Genomic DNA, 20,239 nt, shown 5'->3' on the forward strand with positions numbered 1-20,239 from the left:
GGGGAACTCACAGTAGAACAGGTGCTTGTCATTCTCCTCGTCATCGAGGTAGCCGCTGTACTGCTTGACCTTGTCGATACCGAGCTTGGAAGGGTCGACCTTCTTGGCGCGGAGGTTGTAGTTCTCGAGGTGGCCGCTGTACTGGCGGTGCTTCTCGCCGGCCTCCTTCTCGACCCACAGGTCGTGGATTTCGGCGCCCTTGACAACATGGTCCCAAGCCGCATCAGGCTTGCGGACGTGGGGCTTGGGCTGGGAGAGTTTGGCCGACTTCTTGAAGGCCTCGACGGCCTCGGGGGCGAGAAGAGTGATCTCGTCCCAAACGGCCTTGGCCTCGGAGGTGATGTCGTGGAACTTCTCCTCGAAGACATTCATCCAGGACTCGCCGGCGACCTTGATGGACTCGAAGCCGTCGCCACCGAGGACGTGCTGCTGGTCCAGGCCAGCAACGGCGGTAGCTGCGCCCAGGGCAAGGGCAGAGGTAGACAGTCTCATTGTGAAGATGCGTTCCTACCTCCTGTGTGTGTATAAGATGTGGGAGATGGAGATGATGTATAGAGTGTTGCGATGGGAAGGGAGGAAGAGGGAAGAGAGAAGGATGGAGGCGTGGATGATGGGGCACGGCAGGGTTGATGAGGAGGGAGGGGGAGCTCTGTTGTGACGACGAGCAGTGCGGGCGTTTGGGACCCGCCAAGGCGATGGGGGAACGAGCAGCAAGCGCAGGCTGCAGCTCAGACGGCAAGAACCACGCAAACCACCCGCAAGCTGCCCAGAAAGGTGCAACAAGTCGCCGCATGCCAGGCACATGACGAAACAAGTGGGTACAGATAACCGTTTCGGGTTTGGCGCCATCTTCCCCGGTTGCTGCAGTGGCGCCTGATGCCTGGCCGAGCGACGTACCTCACGTACCTCGCCTTGCTCACCTTGGGGGACGGCCAGCTGTCGGCCGATGATGACTAAGTGCCGACCTGCCCTACGCACCTTTGTAGGTGCCTACCTTACGCATAGGTGAGTCCAGTCATCACCTGTACTCGAGCGAGGATAAGAGGTACTGGGGGTTGGTTCATGGATTGAGCAGAGTCGAAGAGCCTGGCCCTGACCGGTACGCCGCCTACTTTCCAGTCGACCGCGTAGATACCTAGTCTTCTGCTACCCTCCCCGAGAAAAAAGTGCCCTTCTGGGACGTGGCTCACAAGCCTCGCTCATTCAGTCAGTCATACTCGCTGAACTCAAATAATGCCTGCCGCCTTCCGCCTTCCGCCTTGCCCTTGCTGTGACTGCAACAAATACCATGCCTGTCAGGTCAGGCCATCGCCATACCCAGCGCCGAAAACCATTGCAACGCCTCTTCTATCCCAGTCATCCCGTATATCGAACCCGCCGGTGAGAGACAGTCGACGCACCGTGGTGAGCGGATAGTCACCTGCCGTGACGCTCTGCAAGTCGTCGACGGCGAGCGCTCGCCGGCCTCGCTCGTCTCGGCACCAGATGCAACACAGCACAGCATGTCTGCCTGTCCGCGGTACCGGCCGGCTGCGCGTCCCTAGTGTGGTATAATACATTCCGCGGCGCAAAAAAAAGAAGAAGACAAAAGAAAAATCCCCTGTCGTGCCATCGTTTCGTATCTCCTTCGTCACCGACGAAAGAACTACTGACTTCCGCCGGTTGTGTCGCTCGCCGAGAGTGAAGGGCTTGCGCCCCTGTTGCGCCTAAAAAAGGGAAAGTTGTTCATCCTGAACCGGCTGGTTTTCTTCCTGAGTACCTTGGCCCCGTCGGCTTTGCCAATGCTGCCGTTGGATCCATTCGATTCCTGGGTGTGCAGGAGCGACTCCGTCTTCGAGTCATATGGGTCCTTCGGCTCGGCGATGACGGGGATGCTCACTCGCCGTTCTGCTGATTCTCTGCTGACAATGCTTGTACCCTGGGTGCTCGGCGAGAGTGGCATCTTGCCAGTTGTCGCACTCGTCGCTTGCGAGGCCCAGTCACCCGAGACATGGCCGGCCGCGCTGCCGTCGGTTGTCTCGCTACATCGTTGCTTGTTGTTTTGCTGCGTCGAGTGGTCCGGTATGCTGCTCAGCTGCTCGCGACTGTGGAACGGATCGCTCGCAGCAAAATCAGTAACAGACTCAAAGTCCGACACAAAGCCTCCGTTGACTTCCTTGTACTCCTCTGTCGTGTCAGGAGTGTGTACTGGCTTGCTCGTCGGATTCGAAGGCGGCGGTGAGAGTTCTTTTTCGTCCGTCCTCTTTCCGTCAGTGAGTGTCGAGGGCGTAGGAATCTCGGCCAATGGTGAGCCTGCTTGGGCAGGAGGTGGTGTTTGCGTGTCTGATTCAACCACGAAGCTCATAGTGCGCGGCGAAAAAGTTCCCTCCTTCAGGAGCCTCTTGCGAACAGGATCTTCCTTGGCCTGTTCTTCATGCACCCGCCCCTCAAAGAGAACCTTGTTCCGTTCAAGCTCGTCCACAGTATATTGCATTGTGGGCATAATGTCAGCAACACCCTGGAAAAGGGGAATGGCAAACATGTTCATGAAACTGAGCTGAGCCTTGGCAAGTGATACGAGGTCTTTCTTGGGAGTTGCCAGGAGCGACGACTGAATCTCGAGCTCATTCTCCATGGAAGACTGTCGTGAAAATTCGTCCGAAAGGATGAACATCCACTGAAGAGCAGCTTCGTATTTTCTGGCCTGGATTCCTGTTAGTCTGGGTGGGCCACTCGTTCGCAGTTTGCGGAAAGAGAAATGTACGTACCACGTTGCTGATGTCTGCGCACTTGATGAGCAGTGAGCAAGCCAATGCCTTTTGCTCTTCCACCATGCGCCCATTCCAGCCATCAGTGGTGCTGTTGACTTCGAGCTTTGCCTGGAGATCACCCAGCTTCTTCATGTAGTCAAAGTGCAGCCCCATATCGGTCGCAAGAATCGAACTGATCATCAAGTTTCGCATCTTGGAGTCCTCAAAGACGGCAGGCCAGTATCTCCGCAGGATCTGCGAGTAGGCAGCGCAGTGGAAAGACTCCAACACAGAGCGGTCGTTGTACAGCTGAGCCAAGGGGGCATTGAGTGTGACGAGGAAGCCGTTGTTGACGCCAGGGTGACCGACATCGTGACCGATAGCAGTGATGAGCAGGGTTAGGCCGTCAACGGGGCTCAATAGATCCGCAACAGGTGAGGTGGCTGGTGCTTGGGAGTGAAGGTCCAGGGGGTAGGGTGCGATGATGCCGATGTGAACGAGGAAGTTGAAGGTAGCCTGGAGGACATCCACGACATGACGGAAGTTGTGATAAGGCACGAAACTGTTGTAAGCAGCCCGGCATGCGACCAAAAAGTTGATGAGTTGGTCTGGCGTTGTGTCAGCGGACGGGCACAAGCAGGAAGGCTTGGACGCATTGGGTCTACTCACCTGCGGGTATCCGCCAACGCTCAAGCTGCGGCATGGAGAGGGCGTGCTTGAACATGACCATGGCCGCCACCAGCAGCTCATCGTCGGAAAAATCATGAGCGCAGAAATGCCAGCTCCCGATGGCCGTGGCAATGGCGGCCTGTCGTTCCGTAGAGACAGCTATGCTGACGTTGGCAATCTTGTCGTCATCGTCGGTTGGAAGCCGGCATATCCCCTTCATAAGGCCGGACACCATGGCCTCCCTAAGATACGCAAACGGTCTCTCTTCGTTCACACCCACCCACGACCGTTTCCTCCCGCGACGAACCTCCAGAATGGCTCGTTGTTCCTTCGCAGCATCCTTTCGTACTCGGTGGGCATGAATCTCAAGACTCATGACGCATTTTGCGTGCATGGGCCTCAAGATGACATCGGCAGCACCGAGATCAAGGCACCGCATGACGAGCCGGCGGTCGACGGGCCGAACTCCGGCCAAATAGCTTCCGGCGTCCTGCGGGGAAGAGCCCCTGTTCACAATCGCCTGTCCGATGAGCAATATTGGCACGACCAGTTTCGAGAGGCTGCGGAGATGAGCCTCAGTCATGATCCTTTGCAACAGTCTGAGCCCGTACACCTCCTCATCCGGCGTGTGAATCTCTACTTCTCTGGACTCAGGGCGTGACATGGGTGACGGCGACCTCGACCTCGGCTGAGGCTCCTCAGGGATGTGTTCGTCGTCGGGAGTGTCGATAAGAACCAAAGTAGGCCTCAAATCCACGATGGAGCCTTCTTGGATGTCGTACAAGGAAGCCAGACATGCGCTGCCGGTGGAGCAGAGATGAACTAGAGCATCAAAGATTAGTACTTCACTCGCCGGCGCTGCGCTCAGTAATCCGCGACGCACCTTCACTAAACGACTCGAGCAGGACCTCGACATCCTGTCGCAAGTCTTCCGATTCCCATTGTAGCTCGGACGAGACATGAGTGGCATCCTGTGCCTGGTTCGAAGGGGCGGTAACTCGTCTGTCCTCGCGAAAGCGGCGGTTTACATAGACAACGTGGAGCTTGGAATGATCCATCGCGTTTCGTGAATAGAGGGGGGTGCAACCGGCCTCGCGACCGGAGCAGCCTCGGAACCGGAAGAGCAGAATTCAAGACCAAGCAAACTGCGTAGCCAAGGCACTGGTATAACGGTTCCTCGAAGAATCGTCACAACCGTGCTGGTTGTAACGGCGAGGTAGAGTGAAGGCGAGGGCGATGCCCAAGTCGTCTCTCTCGTCGAGTGCGCCTTTCGATCCCCAGCTTTTTCTTTCACTGTCGCGAGAGGAGGCGGAAGGCCTAATGCAGTGGCAATGGAGCGCAATATCGCTCTGGAAAGCTGCGCCCAGGTGTTTACAGGCTGTCGATGCGAGGAAGGACAGGGGCGATGGAGAACCTGGATGACATGGAATGCCTGACTCTTCGGTTCTTCGGAAAGTGGAGCGGGAATTGGCGATGGAAAGCCAAGAAAGTAAGAGTTCAAGATCTGTCGCCGTTCGAGATGAGGATTTGGTTCATGTCGTGACGCGAGGATAGCGTCTTGTATCGTGGTGGTCGTCGTGTAGAAGGCGTAGGTGGCTCAATCGTCGAATGGGTTCGTGGAAGAGGAAAGAGACGGAGAGACGGGGAGAGAGGGCGAGTATGGCAGGTGGATGGAGGAGGGTGGTCTCTCGTTGTCGTGCAAGTTGGAGAGGCGGAATGTCCGAGGAGAGAGGAACGTGTCTTGGTGCGTCCTTTGGTTCGCGGATCTAGTACAACAGAATTGGGAGGCCAGTAGGGCAAGTAACGACAATGTTGGAAGGTTGGTAAGGACGGGAGACACGGTGCTTGCGATGCGCCAGGCAGTGAGGGTGAATTGGCAGGGCAGAGAAGACGGGAAAGAAAAGGCCAAGCGCGAGTCCACAGTGATGGGGTGGTACGCCGTATGGAATACCTGACCTGTACAGGCTGGTGGAGTCCAGAGGAGAGAGAGAGGGGGGGGGGAGAGAGATCGAGAGAACAATGGTGGGGGGGGGGAAAAATTGGGAAAAAAGGTTTGGGGTTCCCGGGGGGGGGGGGGGTGGGGGGGGGGGGAAAGGGACCCCTACCCCTTTTCGCCCCATGCCTCGCCTTCACAGTTCAGGTACCTGATAGGCGGGGGTTAGGCCAGGGGGGGGGGGGGGGGGCATTGTGGAAGGGCAAGGGTGGAGACTAGTGCGCTGAATGAGGGTTCAAAATTCGTCATGGCGCCCTGTCGACTGCTGACGGAAGGGGTTCAAAGTGCGCATGCAGATCGAAGCTCAGGGGGGTGGGGGGAGGGTTCAGGCAGGGCACTACTTACTGTGCCTAACCTTAGGTGGTAGGTACGTTTCTGTGCGCTGCAGCCGCTGACACCTTCCAATGACCACCGAACCGTCGTGTCGACGACACAATCCCGCCCCTGATCGCAAAATTCCTGACCCATGGACATGTTTGACTTTGGAGCAATTCCCGATGCGATGGTTTTGGGATCTGCGATGGAGCGTAGTCAAAGATCATACTTTGGCCAAACAGACAATCTGGGGCTTTAGCCGCAAGGGGAATTTCACGACCTTCTACTTGCCTTCTCGAATGTGAATCGAAGGCTTCCGACGTTCCGTCACTGATCCCTTCCTCCCGACAGGTCAGAAAGAACAGCATGCACTTGGGCTCCACGCGTATCAGCTGCAGAGGGCGCATGCTGAAAGGCGCAGCCCAGAGATGTCTGTGGCTGTGGCGCACTGGGTGGGCTGGCTGGTGGGTTGACAATGGCGGGAATGCAGGACCATCGAAGGCTACCTACATATACTATGTACATGTGGTGGTTGCCCTGGGTAAGATGGGGGGTCAGCTACATGTACCTCACTACCCATCTCACATCGTCGCCAGCTCGCCCCGCGAAGAAACCAGTCCCGATCACGAACGGGCGTTCCTCCGCTTTGCACCCCCATCTGGCTCCTCTGGCGTGTCCAAAACCCCCCTGATCAATGTCTGCAATCGGGGCCCCCGTCGAATTTTCCTTCTCGAAGCCGCAGAGAACAATTTGGCGATCAAGGAAAAATGGAGACCAAGCTTATGGAGTCGGTCAACGAAGAGGTGTGTGGGTTTTCGGCCCGGTGGTAGGCAGGCCCATCGTCAGCATTCGGTCTCGTCTTTGCTTTTTGACGTTCCAGGGCTCGTCTGGGGCCTGATGTGATGTGCTGGGATGCTAGGTGCTGGACTGCTTCGTCAGGCGTGCGTCGTCACTGGTCGGCATGCTCGTGTCCTGTTTGGGAACATCGCAACGATAGTCCCAGGATGAGCCGGGTAAGTAAGGTAGGTCTCGTGTGCTGCGCGTGGTCTGTCCTACAGGTGCCTTGCCTGTTGCAGCTGTGACCCTGCGACCTGCGACCTGATGAGGCGCATCGAGGAGTCACAAGTGGCCTGTCGCAGCTGACGCCTTTTGCAGTGTCTCTAATGGCCCTCTTTTTTTCTTCTTCGCCCCCCTCCCTGGAATCCCTGGAATCCCTGGAAAAAGAACAGTCCAGGGTGTGTAGATCCTGATTCACTGCCAGCGAATTGGACAGCTGCGTTCGCCACGCGTGCCGGAAACGGGTGCGATGCGCGATAGGACGTAGTTTGTCAATTCAGCACGACCCGCTGATGTCAAGTGCTCCTTGATAGGCAAAGTAAGGTAAGCAGAGAAGAATATGGGACGAATGCTGGCTGGGTGGTTGGATCCGGTCGCGAGACCAGAAGTGAGAGAGAAGCCCATCCTCCCCCCTCACTGACGAGCCTGCTCCAGTCATTGGAGCTGTATACCATGTACCTGAGTACCTAGGTACCGAGGGGGTGTACCTTTCGGACTATTGTACGCGGCTGGTGGACTACTGGGGCAGGGGGGTCTCTTCCAGCTTACAACCTGGAGAACATCACACACCACGCTCGCTCCTTCCTCCGTGGATGGACGGCCAGCGTCCTGCTTCCAGGCATCTCTTACATTTTCAAGAATCAACTCGCTACCTACAGTACAAAAATGATCCATCAACCCATTCTACCCATCAGCTCCAACACACAAACTCGACCCCTCCCACTCAACAGGGCTTGGATGATTACCGAACACACGATAATTCTTCCGAATCCAGAGTCTGCTTGTCGTCGTGGAGTAGACCAGGGGTACCCCTTCGAAGAACCACAAGCCCGGCGCCAGTGTCAGTCTAATCAAGAAGCAAACCTACCAAGTCTGGCCGCCAATAAACGCTCAACCGACGTCCCCAAGTCATCCCGACATCCCGGCTACACTATCATTTCGGCATTGATAATTGCTCTGACAGTCGGGTCGCCAGGCCTGCCAGACCTTGCTCAACACCACAAGCTCAGCTCTCCATCTGTCGTGCCTAAGGTACAGTAGGTGCCGCCCTGCACTGAAAACCCCGACTCGACCACCGTGACTCGAAGGAGGCTCTGTCCACAAAGACCAATCATACTTGGACGCCTCCACTCGCCCAGCCAAGAGTACAGGCATCGCATTGTCTCTTCTTCATTTGTGGCCGGCGCCATAAGGAACCGCCCCCCTCTACCCTGCTCGTCGACGCTGTTGTCGTCGCCGCCGCCGCCTGTGGCAACTGCGGAGATGTGATGGCGCGGAGGCACGAAGCAAGCAATGCAGTGCATCACGCATCCACAGCGAAAAGAAATGGAAAAGAAATGGTACCGTACCATCCATCGGCAGTTGACGTTCGCCATCTCCTCCTTCCGAAGACCAGATAGGCCGGGCCAGCCTCCCCGTGTTACATTCGTCATATCGTGGCAACAGACATAGATCTATCTCTTGTTCATCCGGCAACTCGTCCATCTCTCCAACCATTCGTCTAGCCTGGCAACATGGCATCTTGCATGGCATCACATCACGGCAGCTCCTCCCACAAGAGAAAGGCCGACGACTAGCCCAATGATAGGCCTTATCCTCGTCGCGTCACTTGCACTAGCTGCGCAAGCCGAGCTGCAGCACATCAGATCGTCGCTCTCCAGATTACCAGCCCCCAGGGCCAGCCGCCCCAAGCCCTCCAGTCTGCAGCACGAGCACGCCTATCGGCGTCGGTAGGCGGGCTGTTCTGTATCGCGAACCAGTCGTAGCCCAATGGCCCCCGCTGTCCACCTTCCACATTCAGGCCTTCCTCCTGAGCTTGTCCCTGGAAAAGGATAACAGGAACTACAAACCTCCCCGCACATCCCGCCCGCGCGCGCAACCCCCCTCAGGCACCACCGGTCGACCTTCTCGAACCGACAACATGTCCCGCTGTGCGTCCACATCATGGCCAGTAGCGCTTGCTTCCCCGTTCGCCGGCCGAGGCTGACACCTCCCAAGATGCCACGTTCCTTTGACGCCGCTCCCGCGATATCGGAGGCCCTTGTCGGCGAGTGAAAAGCAGGCTCGCACGCGAGTAGCCCACATGGGCTTTGGTTGAACCTCTCCATGAACCCCCCATCACGCTCGGATGCACCCTGGGCCCTTCTTCGGGATGGTGACATCTTCCCTGTGCATTCGCCCTTGAAAACGCCCGCAGCCAGCCTGACCCTAACTCGTCTCTGCTGACAGCAGCAATTCGATTCGTGATCCGGCATGCCCCCTACAAAATGGCGACTCACCTTGCTGGCCATCTCGGACAAATTCGACGTGTGATCGAGGTTTGGCCCCTCTCGCGAGCAGACGGGGGTAGAATGACGCAAATTTATCTGTGACGCACGTGCTGCATGTCTACAGATAGCATTCATCGCGTTGCCCATCCATGCTCCAGGTTCTGATGTGCTTCTGGGTCTGGGTCTGGGTACGGTTCTGGTTCTGAATCTCGTGCCTTGCCACGACCCCCAGACTGTTTCGCTCTGGCCTCGCTGCTGATTTCCCCAATTCCGCCTTTCCGCGGCACCGGCACCGGCACCGTCACCAACGAGGACGTCGTGACATGTGCGCCTTGGTCCATACTTCAGCTACGCTAAGAAAAACCTTAACATCGACCTCGCTTTGCTTTTCTCTCCAGAATCTTGCCATTTCTTCTTCGAACGCCCTTTCCAACGCAGAATGCGCAAGGGGGCAATCGTTTGGGCGAGGCCCGCCTGATGGTTGCATCGGGCCCCTTAAACCGCCCAACTCGCTTGGACCCCTATCGGCATTCCATCTAGATTACGGCCATGGCTGCTGAAGTGCGGTTGGAGCCCGAGTCACCCGGAACATTGGGAATGGCGTCCAAACTGAATGTGCGACCATGATGGTGATACTGGAAAAAACGTGCTTACGAGGCGATACGCCCCGCTGGCCGGAAACTTCCATCAACGCGCATCACAGATCTCAATCAGATAGACCAGTCCAACTTCCCATCTCTTCCCTTTGTGCCCCCCGCAACCTTGATCGGCACCCTCGGGCTGCGGCGGCCGCACAGTCGAAGCTTGTTGCCCTGTCCTCGCGTCTCAGCCTCGAAGCCACGCCCCCCGTCGATCTCCAACAAGGCGCGCGCGCCTCCTCCTCAACAGCGAACGCCAGCTCATCCCATGTACGACGAACACTTTGCCGAGAGTCAAATATATGACCATCTGAATCGAACCAGGCCTCGATGACAGCGCGGTACACTACTTGAGCTTCCAGAAGAAACCCTCTTACTGGCCCGATCCGAATGCAATTCGGTAGCACGCCTCTTGATTCGGCGCCGCCATGGCTACAGACCCTCTGTCCTCCCCCACCCCATGTCTTCCACCCCTTCGTTCTCCCTGCCCCGTCCCTAACTTTGTTCGTCGGCCGGGCGGTTCGTGTGCCGTGTACGAGTACATCGTACATACGTCTGTGTGCGTGTGCGCACACGCACGCACCTCTGCGTGTCACCAACGCTCCACAAATCTCGCCTTCTGGAAGCCTGGATTATGTAAGACTTGGGGAGCGGGCTTGGGACTTTGCATTGTTCAGTACGAGAGCTTGAAGTCACGTCGTTACATTGACGGGGCGAAATATGACAGAGGCAGGGAGGACGGGTTATTGTTCCAGATGGGTTTCTGGAAGACAGCTCCACCCTCGCTATGGCTTTTTTTTGCCTTTACCTAGTGGCTGTGCGCCGCTTTCCTCTCCCGATCATCCCATCTACCCCGGCGCAAGTATCGTTGATGATCTTGTAGAAGATGTGCCGTGGCTGGAGAAAGCGAGGGCGTGTATCAAGATTCGATGTCAGCCTGATTATCGGACTGTGCCCACAATGTCGTGGAAGGGCTTGAAGGGGCAGAATTTGTCGTGACGGATTCTTTCTTGCAGAGACATCCAAGTGGGAGATCTGAAGCCAAACAACAAGGCGTAGACATAATGCTCGGTAAACGAGGATTGTAGTAACGAGAGGTCTGGCTATGAAGCGAGCGAGAGATAAAAAGACAAACTCCTATCAGACCGCCCCCAGTCACCCGATCCCATGGACCCCCTCCCTCCTCGCCCGCCCGCCCTACTCCGTCCAGCCAAGGCCACGAGTGTCCTCTAAGCTCTATCGACACCCAGCTTGCCAATGGGTGTATGTATCATGCCCTACCGCGCCTCGATGCTGCCATGTCCATGGTTCCCGCTCCCATACCTAAACAACACCAGATTCATCTCCCGTCTCCGGTACGTTGGCTCTCTTTGGTCTCGTATCACACCGCCATTGTCCGTTTCTCATCGCCAACTGAGCTGTGCCGCCGTTGTCATGGTTTGCTAAGTACATCACGCATCATTTTTTTCTCCCACCTATGCAACCGACGACGCTTTCCTACTCCCATTGCCATTTCCTCTGGCATCCGGAGAGTATCTAGGACTTAACATCAGGCTGGCCCTGGCTATCGTCGGAAATGTGAATCTCAGCAGCCTCCGACGACGCAGCGTCATCATCGTCATCCCTTGGCGGCACCGCATTCACCCCATTATCAAGTTTGAGACTCCAGGTCTCAGCGCTGCCGGGCAGGGGCCCCTGCTGCTGAGGCCCGAACACGTCGTCGCTTGCTTGGGGAAGCAGGTCATCGACCAAGGGGGACTCGCTGCCACGACCGGTCAGGTCCGGCACGTCCGAGTCGGCCTGTGCTTCGTCGCTGGCGTAGCCTCCGAGCTGGAGCGTATCCGTGGTGTCACCATCCTCGCCGATGCCGCTGAATGACCACGTCTGCTTGCCGGTGAACGTCTGAGACAGCCGGCTTGCGGGAGCGCCCGCCATGCCGATACCTTCGTCCTCGATGCTGTCCTGGATCCGTTCGCTGCTGTTGTAGTCGGGCAGACCGTCGTCGCTGCGCGTCGACATGGTGTTATGAGCCAAACCACGACCTGCTGGCAGGCGAATTGCTCCGGCTCCGGTCCCAAGTCTCGACGATCCAGTTGGGGAGGAGCCCTCGCCGAGACGCCGGCCTTCCCCCGAATCTGCCGCGTCTTGTTCGTCTTCCTCCTCTTCCGAGCCGCTGTCAAATTTCTCGCAGATTTCGCGGAAGCGGGGCCCGCCCAGGGGCACAGTGGAACGCCGGCGGTAAAACAAGAGGTACGCAGCCTTAGTGACGGAGCTCTCTGCTTTGCCAGCCGAAACGCTCGTGTCTGCATTTGGTCAGTGAAACTGCTTGATTGGGCGTTCCGATGTTGCAACTGACCATTGAAGTGATACCACTGATTGTCGACAAAGTTCTTTGCCCACGCCGTATAATGACCACCGCCGAGGCCACCAAAGTGCTCGTCGACAGCGCACAAGTCATATACCTCTTCTTTCCCATCTTCTTGATGCAAGACGCGTGTCCGTAGATCGAGGCCCTCAATGGGGAAGTCAACCAGCACGTCCAGCTTGTCTCGCCGGTAGCCGGAGGAGCTGAATCGTTTGAGATGCACAACGAGAATGTCAGGCGTCTTCCACAGGTCGAACTTTTTGCTTGCACGGCGATGTTCCTTGCAGCGCGGGCAATACCATGTATCCTGCTCGGACAGAATTTCAGCCTTCTCGAACTCGTCCAGACACTCCTCCAGCGTGATGCCCTTGGAACGGCGAGCTTGGCGCTTTTTCCGCTTCAGCTCCATGTTTGGATCGCGCAGACGCTCAAGGTCGTTGAACGTGGGACTTCCACGCAGATCGTCGTTACCGTGATCTGTATCGCCGAAGATACCGTCCCAGGCATTGCTGTCCCATTCGACAACGATACCCTCTCCGAAACGAACAAGGGGGCCGGGCACATCGTCCGTGGGTGAGGGTTGCGGCGCAACATCGGGCATGCGCACTTCGCGCGACTTCATCTCCCTGTGACGGCGCTTATTGCCCTTTTTGCCGTACGTTTTGTGAGGCTTCATCTTTTTCTTGCTAGCGCCATGCTTTGGACCATTAGGTCGCTGGGATGCTCGAACACTAGCCTACATAAGTGTCAATCATCAACGTCCCGTGAAAAGTGTCGTAGCTGTAGACCCCAAAAGGTTCACGGGTACAGTGCATGTGGGGATCTTTTGAGCTGCTCACCTTGGGTGGCTTGACGACTGCCTCTTCCTCGCTCGATTCTTCATTCATGCGAGTCTGCGCCGGAGTTGAGGCAGAGGATTGCAGGTCGCTGGTGCTGTCGTTGTCGCTGTCGCCATCACCGCCGTTCGTCCAGGTGCCCGGACTGTTCGACTCATCTTGGTCGCTTGATGACTCAGGTGGCGGCGCTCTGGATGATAGTTTGTGTAGAGCTCGGTCAAGGCTATTCCAGCCAGAAGGCACAACGTCGCTGCTCTCACCGCCAAAGTAAAACAGTTCAAAAAGGTTCTGGAGCTGGGGTGGCAGATAAGACTGTGAGTCCGTCGCCCACTTGGGTCGACGCGACTCAAACCGCTTCAGCACGCGGTCGTTACTAGCGGTCGTAGCAGCTGTTGTCTCGCCATTGTCCTTCATCGACACTTCGACGATGTCGTCCTCGCCCTCGACTGATTGAGCAACTACTTTAGAATCACCCATCTCGGTATCGGACTGTGTCGTGACAACTGTTTCGGGATCAAGCCCATCGTCGGAATCGGCAAAACCGGTAGCGGTAGTGAATGTGGCGATCTTCTCAAGGATCTTGCGCCGGATAACATCCTCGTTGTTGGCCTGTTCAATGTTAGCAGGAACGATTGCCAGACCCTTCGGTGCCTCTTACCTCTTCTCTCGTCAGAACGATGAAGTGAGGAGGCGAAGCGCTGTCATCACGGATATATCGGTTACCAGCCGCCTGTTTCCGATGCAGGACAGAGACGACAAGGCGTTCGGTGCGTGGGTCGACGTAAGGCTCCTCATCAATGTCTAGCATGGAGCGGTGACCACTAGACTTGATCCAGTTGGTAGGCGACGACTCCAGCTCGTGGAAGGTGGCGACATCGCTGCCAGTGATGGCTTCCGAAGCGTCTTCATTGTCGGAGTAAATCTTGAAAAACTTTCCTTTGAACTCTTCTGCGCCAATCAAACGGTCGACGGGAACACCTGTCCGATCAGAAATGGCCTTCTTGAGCAGTTCAACAGCGCTGTGTTTTGGCAGTTCGACCTCGACAAGTACAGGACGATCGTTGAGGGGGAAGAATTTGACCGACGCGCTCCACAGATCTTCAATTGGCAGAGGAAGAGTCAAGTTGTTGAAAGGGTCGAACGTGATGCTGACTTTGTCGCAGACGGGGCATTTAAGTGTAGACTTGTACATGCCGGTAAACAGATCAGCGATGACTGAGTCGTCTCGCTTTCGGGTGATATCCCAGACCTCTTCTGCCATTTTGCGAATGGCCTCTTCGTTGCCGATCATCTCATCAGTCGAATCGGGCTTTTCAATGTACGGCTTCTTCTTGATACGACTCAGATCTTCCTGCAGACCATCCAGAAGAAAGCCGAGAAACTCCTGCGTATCTTGCTGGCCCCATCCAGAAAAGGCGCTGCGACAACGACCGATTGTCACCTTGAACTCACGAGGGCTGACGGCCCCTCTTGAGTCGCGATAGATCTCCTTCAAGAGCTGCCCATATGTAATGGCTACTTGGCCATCGTAGCCAAGAGGATTGTCGCGGTTCAACTCCTTCTCGTACTCGCTTGTGAGGAAATACTTCGTCAACTCTTCGACACTCCGGACACACTGAAGTGCCGAGTTCATGTAGCACGTGTTTCCCAAGTTCTGCAGACCAACAGCTCCGACGCTGCGGCCCGACCTTTTTTGTTGCGTCCTGCCACGAGTTATAGGACCAGAGCGAGCTGACGGTGCAGGGCTGTTCCGACCGCTGTTGTTGCCACTGGCCTGGGTCGTCTTGCCATTTCCTACTCCTCGAGAGGCGATACTCTTGGCGTTGCCCTTTCTCTTGAAGTCTGTTGACACGAATTCCCCTCTCTCGACCTCCTCGTCAAGGACCAGAATCTGACTTTGCCCAAGAGCCTTCATAGACAACGAGCTTTTCCCATTGTAGTTGGCATTGACTGTGTTGTCGATGGCATCGACCTTGCTCCGCCGCAGCGAATCCACGGCCAAGTACGTCGGCACATCTATCAGCATCTTCTTCCACGATTCCGGGGGAGATGCAGGTTCGCGCTCCGGCGAATCAGGCGGTGTCAAAGCGGAATGAGGCTCAACATCCATCTGAGAAGGCTCGGTTTGGGGTGCTATCGACCACACACGTATTTTGCGGTCCAATGGAATGCCCGTCTTTGTCTTGAGCTCCTTGAAGAACTCATTATAAGATGCAGAGGTGCTTTTGACCACGACGATTGGTGCAGCGTCCTTGAGCTTGGTCTCAATAGGGATCTCGCTCCCACTGGACCACAGTCGATGAACGGTGAAGACGGGAGGGTTGATCTCAAAAATAATGTTGGTCGAAGGAGCCGAATCTTGTGCCGTGTTGATAGCCTTGCGGATGATGGGAATCTGTCCATCGGCGAGGCCGTACCACTCCGATACTAGGGTCCAAGCATCATCGGGGAAGAGCGAGATGTCGCTATCCAAGCTCACTCCATCTCTCAGGCGCACAAAAGGGCCGTCGTCTGTGGCTAAAATGCTCTCGATAATGTCTGAGTTGTCCACAGGACCAAGACGTTCATCTGACGGACCGTCTTTGGTGTTCTTGGGGTCACCAAAGGCTTGGGCTTTACGCACCCATGACGTGGATACCACGTACGCGGTATCGCCCACCTTCGGGAAGGTTTCCTCAAATCCGAGCACCAGTGTCTGGATCGTTTTGATCTGCTCTTCGAGAGGTGGTGGCTCTGCAGACTGTGGTCAGCTATACACTCTTAGCCGTAAATAGCTGTCTGCCGTGGTTACCTATCACTCTATCTATCTGCGCAACCTGCTCGCCTGGAGCGGGCTGGTCGTCCGGCAAATCAATGCTCATGGCCCTCGGCAACTGGGCTCGAGTAGTCGTTGACCCGTGCGTTGCTGTGCTCTGAGCGGACTCGACCGAATCCGCCTCCTGGACCCCTCGCATCTCCGTGTCTTGCTGTGGTTCCATGCTGGAAGCGCGTCGTTTCAAGGGTGAAGAAGACCGTTGAGGGGCGTTCCCATCTCCTCCCATGATAGCCCGGCGGGAGACGTTGAAGGGTGACTGGCTTCGGGCCGTGTCACGCGGCTGCAGAGGCCCAGTCTCGGTGCCAGAGGTATAGCCGCCGCGGTCGCTGTCGATGGAGAGGTCGCCCACGCCCGAGGGAGAAGACGCAGCACTATCGGGGTACTCGGTCGACGTCAGAGAGACCTGACGAGTCTGGAGTCTGGCAGGCAGACTAGAGGCGGGATTGCTTTCAGCGGATTGCCACCACGGAGCAGCCACGGGGGGAGCTTCGACCTCAACCTCGGGCGAGCCGTGGCGGTTGTCGTTGAAGGCGGTGGAGGTGAAAGAGAGGGCGGGGTCGTCGTCGGGTTCGCAGGAGGGCAAAACAATGTCGGGATAGGGGGTGTGAGGTTGCAGCTGGTCGTTATCTATGTGTCGCGGCGCAATCTTCCGCTTCTTTGAGGAAGACGTTGTGATGGCGAGCTGCCTGTGCAGCTCGAAGAGTGCAAGCCTGGGAAAGGCAGTCGCGGGGGAGACCGTCCGGAGGACGATGGAGGAGCTGGCTTCCCTGGTTAGTGTCGCTTGACTTGGCTTCGCGCGGTCGGTGAGGCAGTGCTGCCTTGATCAGCAGGTGAGGTGAGAGGTCAGCAGCAAAAAAGAGGTGACCTGGGAAGAGGTTCGCGTGTGCTGTGCGACAAGGCTATGGAGGAGGGCGAACGATGCCGGGGGGCAGGCCTTGAGGAGGAAGAAGGGCAGGTGGTGGGCAGAGTCAACCAAGACAAGGTACCTACCTACCTCCGGTGGACGGTGAAGAAAGTACGTCAGTGGAGGGGAGGGAGAGGCCGTGGCAACCGTGACTTAGGCGCAGCTCGTCTCGACGCAGAAAGATCCACTAGTCGATTGACAATGCTTCTCGACCAGTTCAGAGGAGACGTAAAAGCCCGCAAAAAAGAGGAACTCGGTGTGTGCGGATGAAGCAAAAGCTGAAATGTTGCGCCTGTAAGAGGTTTTGCGAGAATGGATTTTTGGGAGGTGCAGTGGAGGGGTTTGCAGTAGTAGGAGTGGCCAGGCGTGAGGGGCGCTGCTGGAGGAACCAACTGGACGACTCATGGTCGGTGCCAGTGCCACCTGCCAGCGGGTAGCCCCTCCTGTAGCAGGGTACATCAGTTGCCTGATCCAGGCAGGAGAGTACCTAAGGTCGGTACAGATTGAGCACCATCGCCTCTCATCACAACGGTCTGAGTCGTGGCCGACCTGCAGGCCTACGAATGACAGTTGCCTGCTGTGCCTGTCAACCTAAGGTACCTTAGGTACCTGCTCATTACTAGGTAGGTACGGTAAGGTAAGGTAGGTACCCACGAATGCTGCGTCTGGAGCAAGTCACGTCACTTTGGGCTTCTGAAGCATGCGATTGAGCCGTCACTGCGCGAAACATCCTTGTTGACCACTGTGTAGCTACTCCCTAGACCCATCTCCGCGTGCTGCTGATGACACACTTTACGGAATCTCAGCTTGGCTGCGAAAACCCACTGTTGCCCAGATTTTTTTGTGTGGGTGTGTGTGGGTGTGTGAATGCAGCTTTGTACAGTACCTTGGGCACCTTAGCGTTGAAAAAAGACCCACGCCGTGATCAGGGAGGAGAGCCTCATCCTGAACGTCACTCAGGTACAAGACGTATGTGGCCAGCACTTCATCAAATATCTGCACCAGGCAATTCTAGGAACAGTTCACTATAGCCTTCAACAGAATTCTCGCAGGAAGATTCGGTCATATCACGAGTTCTATCCAGGAGCCTACATGGATTGACTACTATACTGTTATGACAATCCGGAAGTACTTGCGCCCTTCCGTCAGTCTCACATGTCGTAAAAATGCAGCAAACAACTGAACCGACCTGTTCTCCCTTGCCCTAACATACCACCTGTCTGGCTGCGAAGGTCGCTCCTGTTTAGTAGACGTACTTGGGTTAGGGAATACCCAGCCGTCACGTACTTTGCCGCTGCACAGAGAAATTTGCCCTCTATTCGCGAATGTCAATGCTCGAGGTTGCCAAGTCTAAGTGCCGTCTAGTTGATTCCAGCCCGAATACCTCTTTCGCCGCCGAAAGCTCCTCACGCCAGGATCAAAGCCCCTTCTGGAATCAAGAACCAAGATCCCCGCAATAAATCCGGATCCTGTCCAGGTGCATCGGCCAATCGAGATGCTGTTGCTCCTTCCTACTCTTCTCCTTTCCGTTCTGATCAACTTGCTGGTGCCCGCGATTCCGGGCGTCGCCAAGTCATGGGTAATACTCAAGATAGTCCACCGCTACGCCATGTCATGCCTTGTAGCATGAAACAGATGTTGAAAAGTGTTCGTGGCACCCTGGGCTGCCACCGTCGCCCACGTCCAAGACGTATTTTCCGTCGTGCCAGAGCCCAAAGGCTAAGCTCACAGTTTGGCGTCCAAATCCAGATACTCGCTGAGATCCTTACCAGCCTGGGCTCCTGATGTGGCCTGAAGCCTGGCCCTGTGGGCACGGACGTCCGTGATGATCTGGGGCTTCGACTCGACCGAAGCCTTGTCTTCTTCCTTGACGCCATTTACCTTCGGTCCTGTCTTCGGGTCGTGCGCGGCAGCAATGACGGTGGAGACCTTCTCCTCAGGCAATTGCAGCTCGCTCTGGAGATACAACTTGAGGTTCTCTGTGTCGTTCCTCATCTCGGGACGTAGCAGTGCTGCCTTGACCTTGGTCTCGGCCGTCTTGTCAAGGCTGAGTTTTTGGAGCAACTCCGTCATCTTCTCATCTGATTCGGCCGAGGACTGCGCAACCAGATGCACCGAGACCTTGGCTCGGGATGCTGAGCCAGGCTTAACAAATGTGCGATAGAACTCGATCATGTCGGCCTTGGTCAATTTCTTAATGTGTTCGGCATCTTGCTGGGCTAACAGGTACGCATGTTAGTATGAATCTCATATATCGGGAAAACTTATGTCTCATACCAAGTTCAAATGTGTAGTACTCGCTGGCAATCTGAGTCCAGTGCCGGCTGCTCTCCTGGTCAAGGTTCTTGACTTTCTCAAGCCTCTTGACGATGAGACTCCGCTTGTGACCCTCAAACTCCGTATCGGACATGGTGTCAATGATCGTAGACAGATGGTTTAGGAAAGCCTCAATCCTTGATTCAAGGTAGTCGCAGGGGCGCTCGCTCTGGATGATAAAGCGGAATCCGTATGTGGTTGAGAAGCTACGAACACCGCTGAAAACAACGTAGCCCAGTTGCTCCTTCGTACGCAGTTGGTCAAAGGCAGGCTCGTGGGCTATCTGGTCGAGCAGAAGTGTTCTAGCCCGCACATTCCAGTCACTTTTGTCGCCGACGTAGAATACAGTCTCGAGACAGTGGTTGACGTTGGCAGGGTCCTTCAATGTCTTCTTGTACACAAAGTTGGATCCGGGAGGGAGGATCAAGGACCGGGTGACTGGCCACTGAGTCTGCGGGAGGATGCGGGGCTTGAGTATCGTTTCGACCATATCAGTCAGCTTTAGGGCATCCTCCTTGTAGATGTTGCCGTGTACGTAGGCCTCGATGCGCATCTGCGCGAGCATCTGCTTCTTGAACTGCCGAATGTCCTCGGCGCTGATATTGGGGAGCTCGGCGAGATATTCCTCAACGACATAATCACGTTCCGAGTTCAGCCACGTTGTGTAGTCGGACACTTGGCTGAAAGGCTGCTGAAGCTCCCAGTTGTTGTATCCCCGGTGAAGACGCTCCTTGATGATGTCGAACCGGTCGTCCTTGATCTCGACATCTCGGATGGTGACGAGAACCTGTTTCAGCAGCACTGCCAGCTTATCATTGTAACCGCTAAGGTCAAGGAACATGCCGCGCCCATCAAGTGCAACACTGTACTGTAGACCGGCGAGCTCGGCGTCGTAGGAGTATTCCTCGAGGGCGTCACGGACCAAGTCAGTGAAAAGCTTGGCTTTGACAGCATTCTCGGCTGATGAATAGATGTTGGGGTTCCTGCAACTGATGACTAGGTTGGCCTTGGGAACCCAGAAGGTGTCATCCTTCTTGAACCAGGTGCGTGCCAAATGGTCGTTGCGGACAATGCGGGGAGCAAGGGCAGGCTCCTTGACTTCCTTCTTTTCGACTTCGAGATTCGTGGGGATGAAGTTGTTTTTGTGCGGGAGGTGTAGCTCTGGCAACCTGTCCTTAGCGCCTGATGCCGCCGCCTTCTCTATTTCCGCAAGGAAATCGGCGGGAATGTCCTCGTAGCGGTACTCTGTGCCGTACCACTTCTCCTTGCGGTCCCAGTTACCGGGAAAGTTGCGTGACACAATCGTCAAACGAAGGTTGTCGGGCCTCAGACA

The 20,239-nt window shown here is 56.1% G+C and overlaps 5 protein-coding genes across 5 annotated transcripts in view; 1 reads left to right on the forward strand and 4 right to left on the reverse strand.

The window, feature by feature from the left end:
* The window catches only part of VDAG_05758 (carboxypeptidase Y), a gene marked incomplete at both ends in the record, with an annotated part of 1,753 nt that extends 1,261 nt beyond the window's left edge, over nucleotides 1-492 (reverse strand). The window contains one exon of the mRNA XM_009655155.1: nucleotides 12-492. Within this exon, the coding sequence (XP_009653450.1) occupies nucleotides 12-492 (481 nt within the window). The remainder of the gene's footprint in view (nucleotides 1-11) is intronic.
* A 1,153-nt stretch (nucleotides 493-1,645) lies between these two features.
* On the reverse strand, nucleotides 1,646-4,456 carry VDAG_05759 (3',5'-cyclic-nucleotide phosphodiesterase regA; the record flags this gene model as incomplete). The annotated part of the gene is made up of 6 exons (XM_009655156.1): nucleotides 1,646-2,683; nucleotides 2,748-3,337; nucleotides 3,399-3,636; nucleotides 3,706-3,958; nucleotides 4,010-4,220; nucleotides 4,282-4,456. 6 exons carry the CDS (start codon nucleotides 4,454-4,456, stop codon nucleotides 1,646-1,648), a joined length of 2,505 nt encoding a protein of 834 aa, XP_009653451.1.
* A 1,796-nt stretch (nucleotides 4,457-6,252) lies between these two features.
* On the forward strand, nucleotides 6,253-6,956 carry VDAG_05760 (uncharacterized protein; the record flags this gene model as incomplete). Its single annotated transcript, XM_009655157.1, has 3 exons — nucleotides 6,253-6,509; nucleotides 6,587-6,719; nucleotides 6,813-6,956. 3 exons carry the CDS (start codon nucleotides 6,253-6,255, stop codon nucleotides 6,954-6,956), a joined length of 534 nt encoding a protein of 177 aa, XP_009653452.1.
* A 4,250-nt stretch (nucleotides 6,957-11,206) lies between these two features.
* On the reverse strand, nucleotides 11,207-15,825 carry VDAG_05761 (ubiquitin carboxyl-terminal hydrolase; the record flags this gene model as incomplete). The annotated part of the gene is made up of 5 exons (XM_009655158.1): nucleotides 11,207-11,973; nucleotides 12,027-12,771; nucleotides 12,875-13,480; nucleotides 13,530-15,604; nucleotides 15,663-15,825. 5 exons carry the CDS (start codon nucleotides 15,823-15,825, stop codon nucleotides 11,207-11,209), a joined length of 4,356 nt encoding a protein of 1,451 aa, XP_009653453.1.
* Nucleotides 15,826-18,315: 2,490 nt separating this feature from the next.
* Nucleotides 18,316-20,239, reverse strand: part of VDAG_05762 (insulin-degrading enzyme) — a gene marked incomplete at both ends in the record, with an annotated part of 3,504 nt that continues 1,580 nt past the window's right edge. Inside the window, 2 exons of the mRNA XM_009655159.1 lie at nucleotides 18,316-18,809; nucleotides 18,868-20,170. Coding sequence (XP_009653454.1) covers nucleotides 18,316-18,809; nucleotides 18,868-20,170 — 1,797 coding nt within the window. The remainder of the gene's footprint in view (nucleotides 18,810-18,867; nucleotides 20,171-20,239) is intronic.

The sequence above is a fragment of the Verticillium dahliae genome, genomic scaffold, assembly GCF_000150675.1.
Source record: "Verticillium dahliae VdLs.17 supercont1.11 genomic scaffold, whole genome shotgun sequence".
NCBI lineage: Eukaryota > Fungi > Ascomycota > Sordariomycetes > Glomerellales > Plectosphaerellaceae > Verticillium > Verticillium dahliae.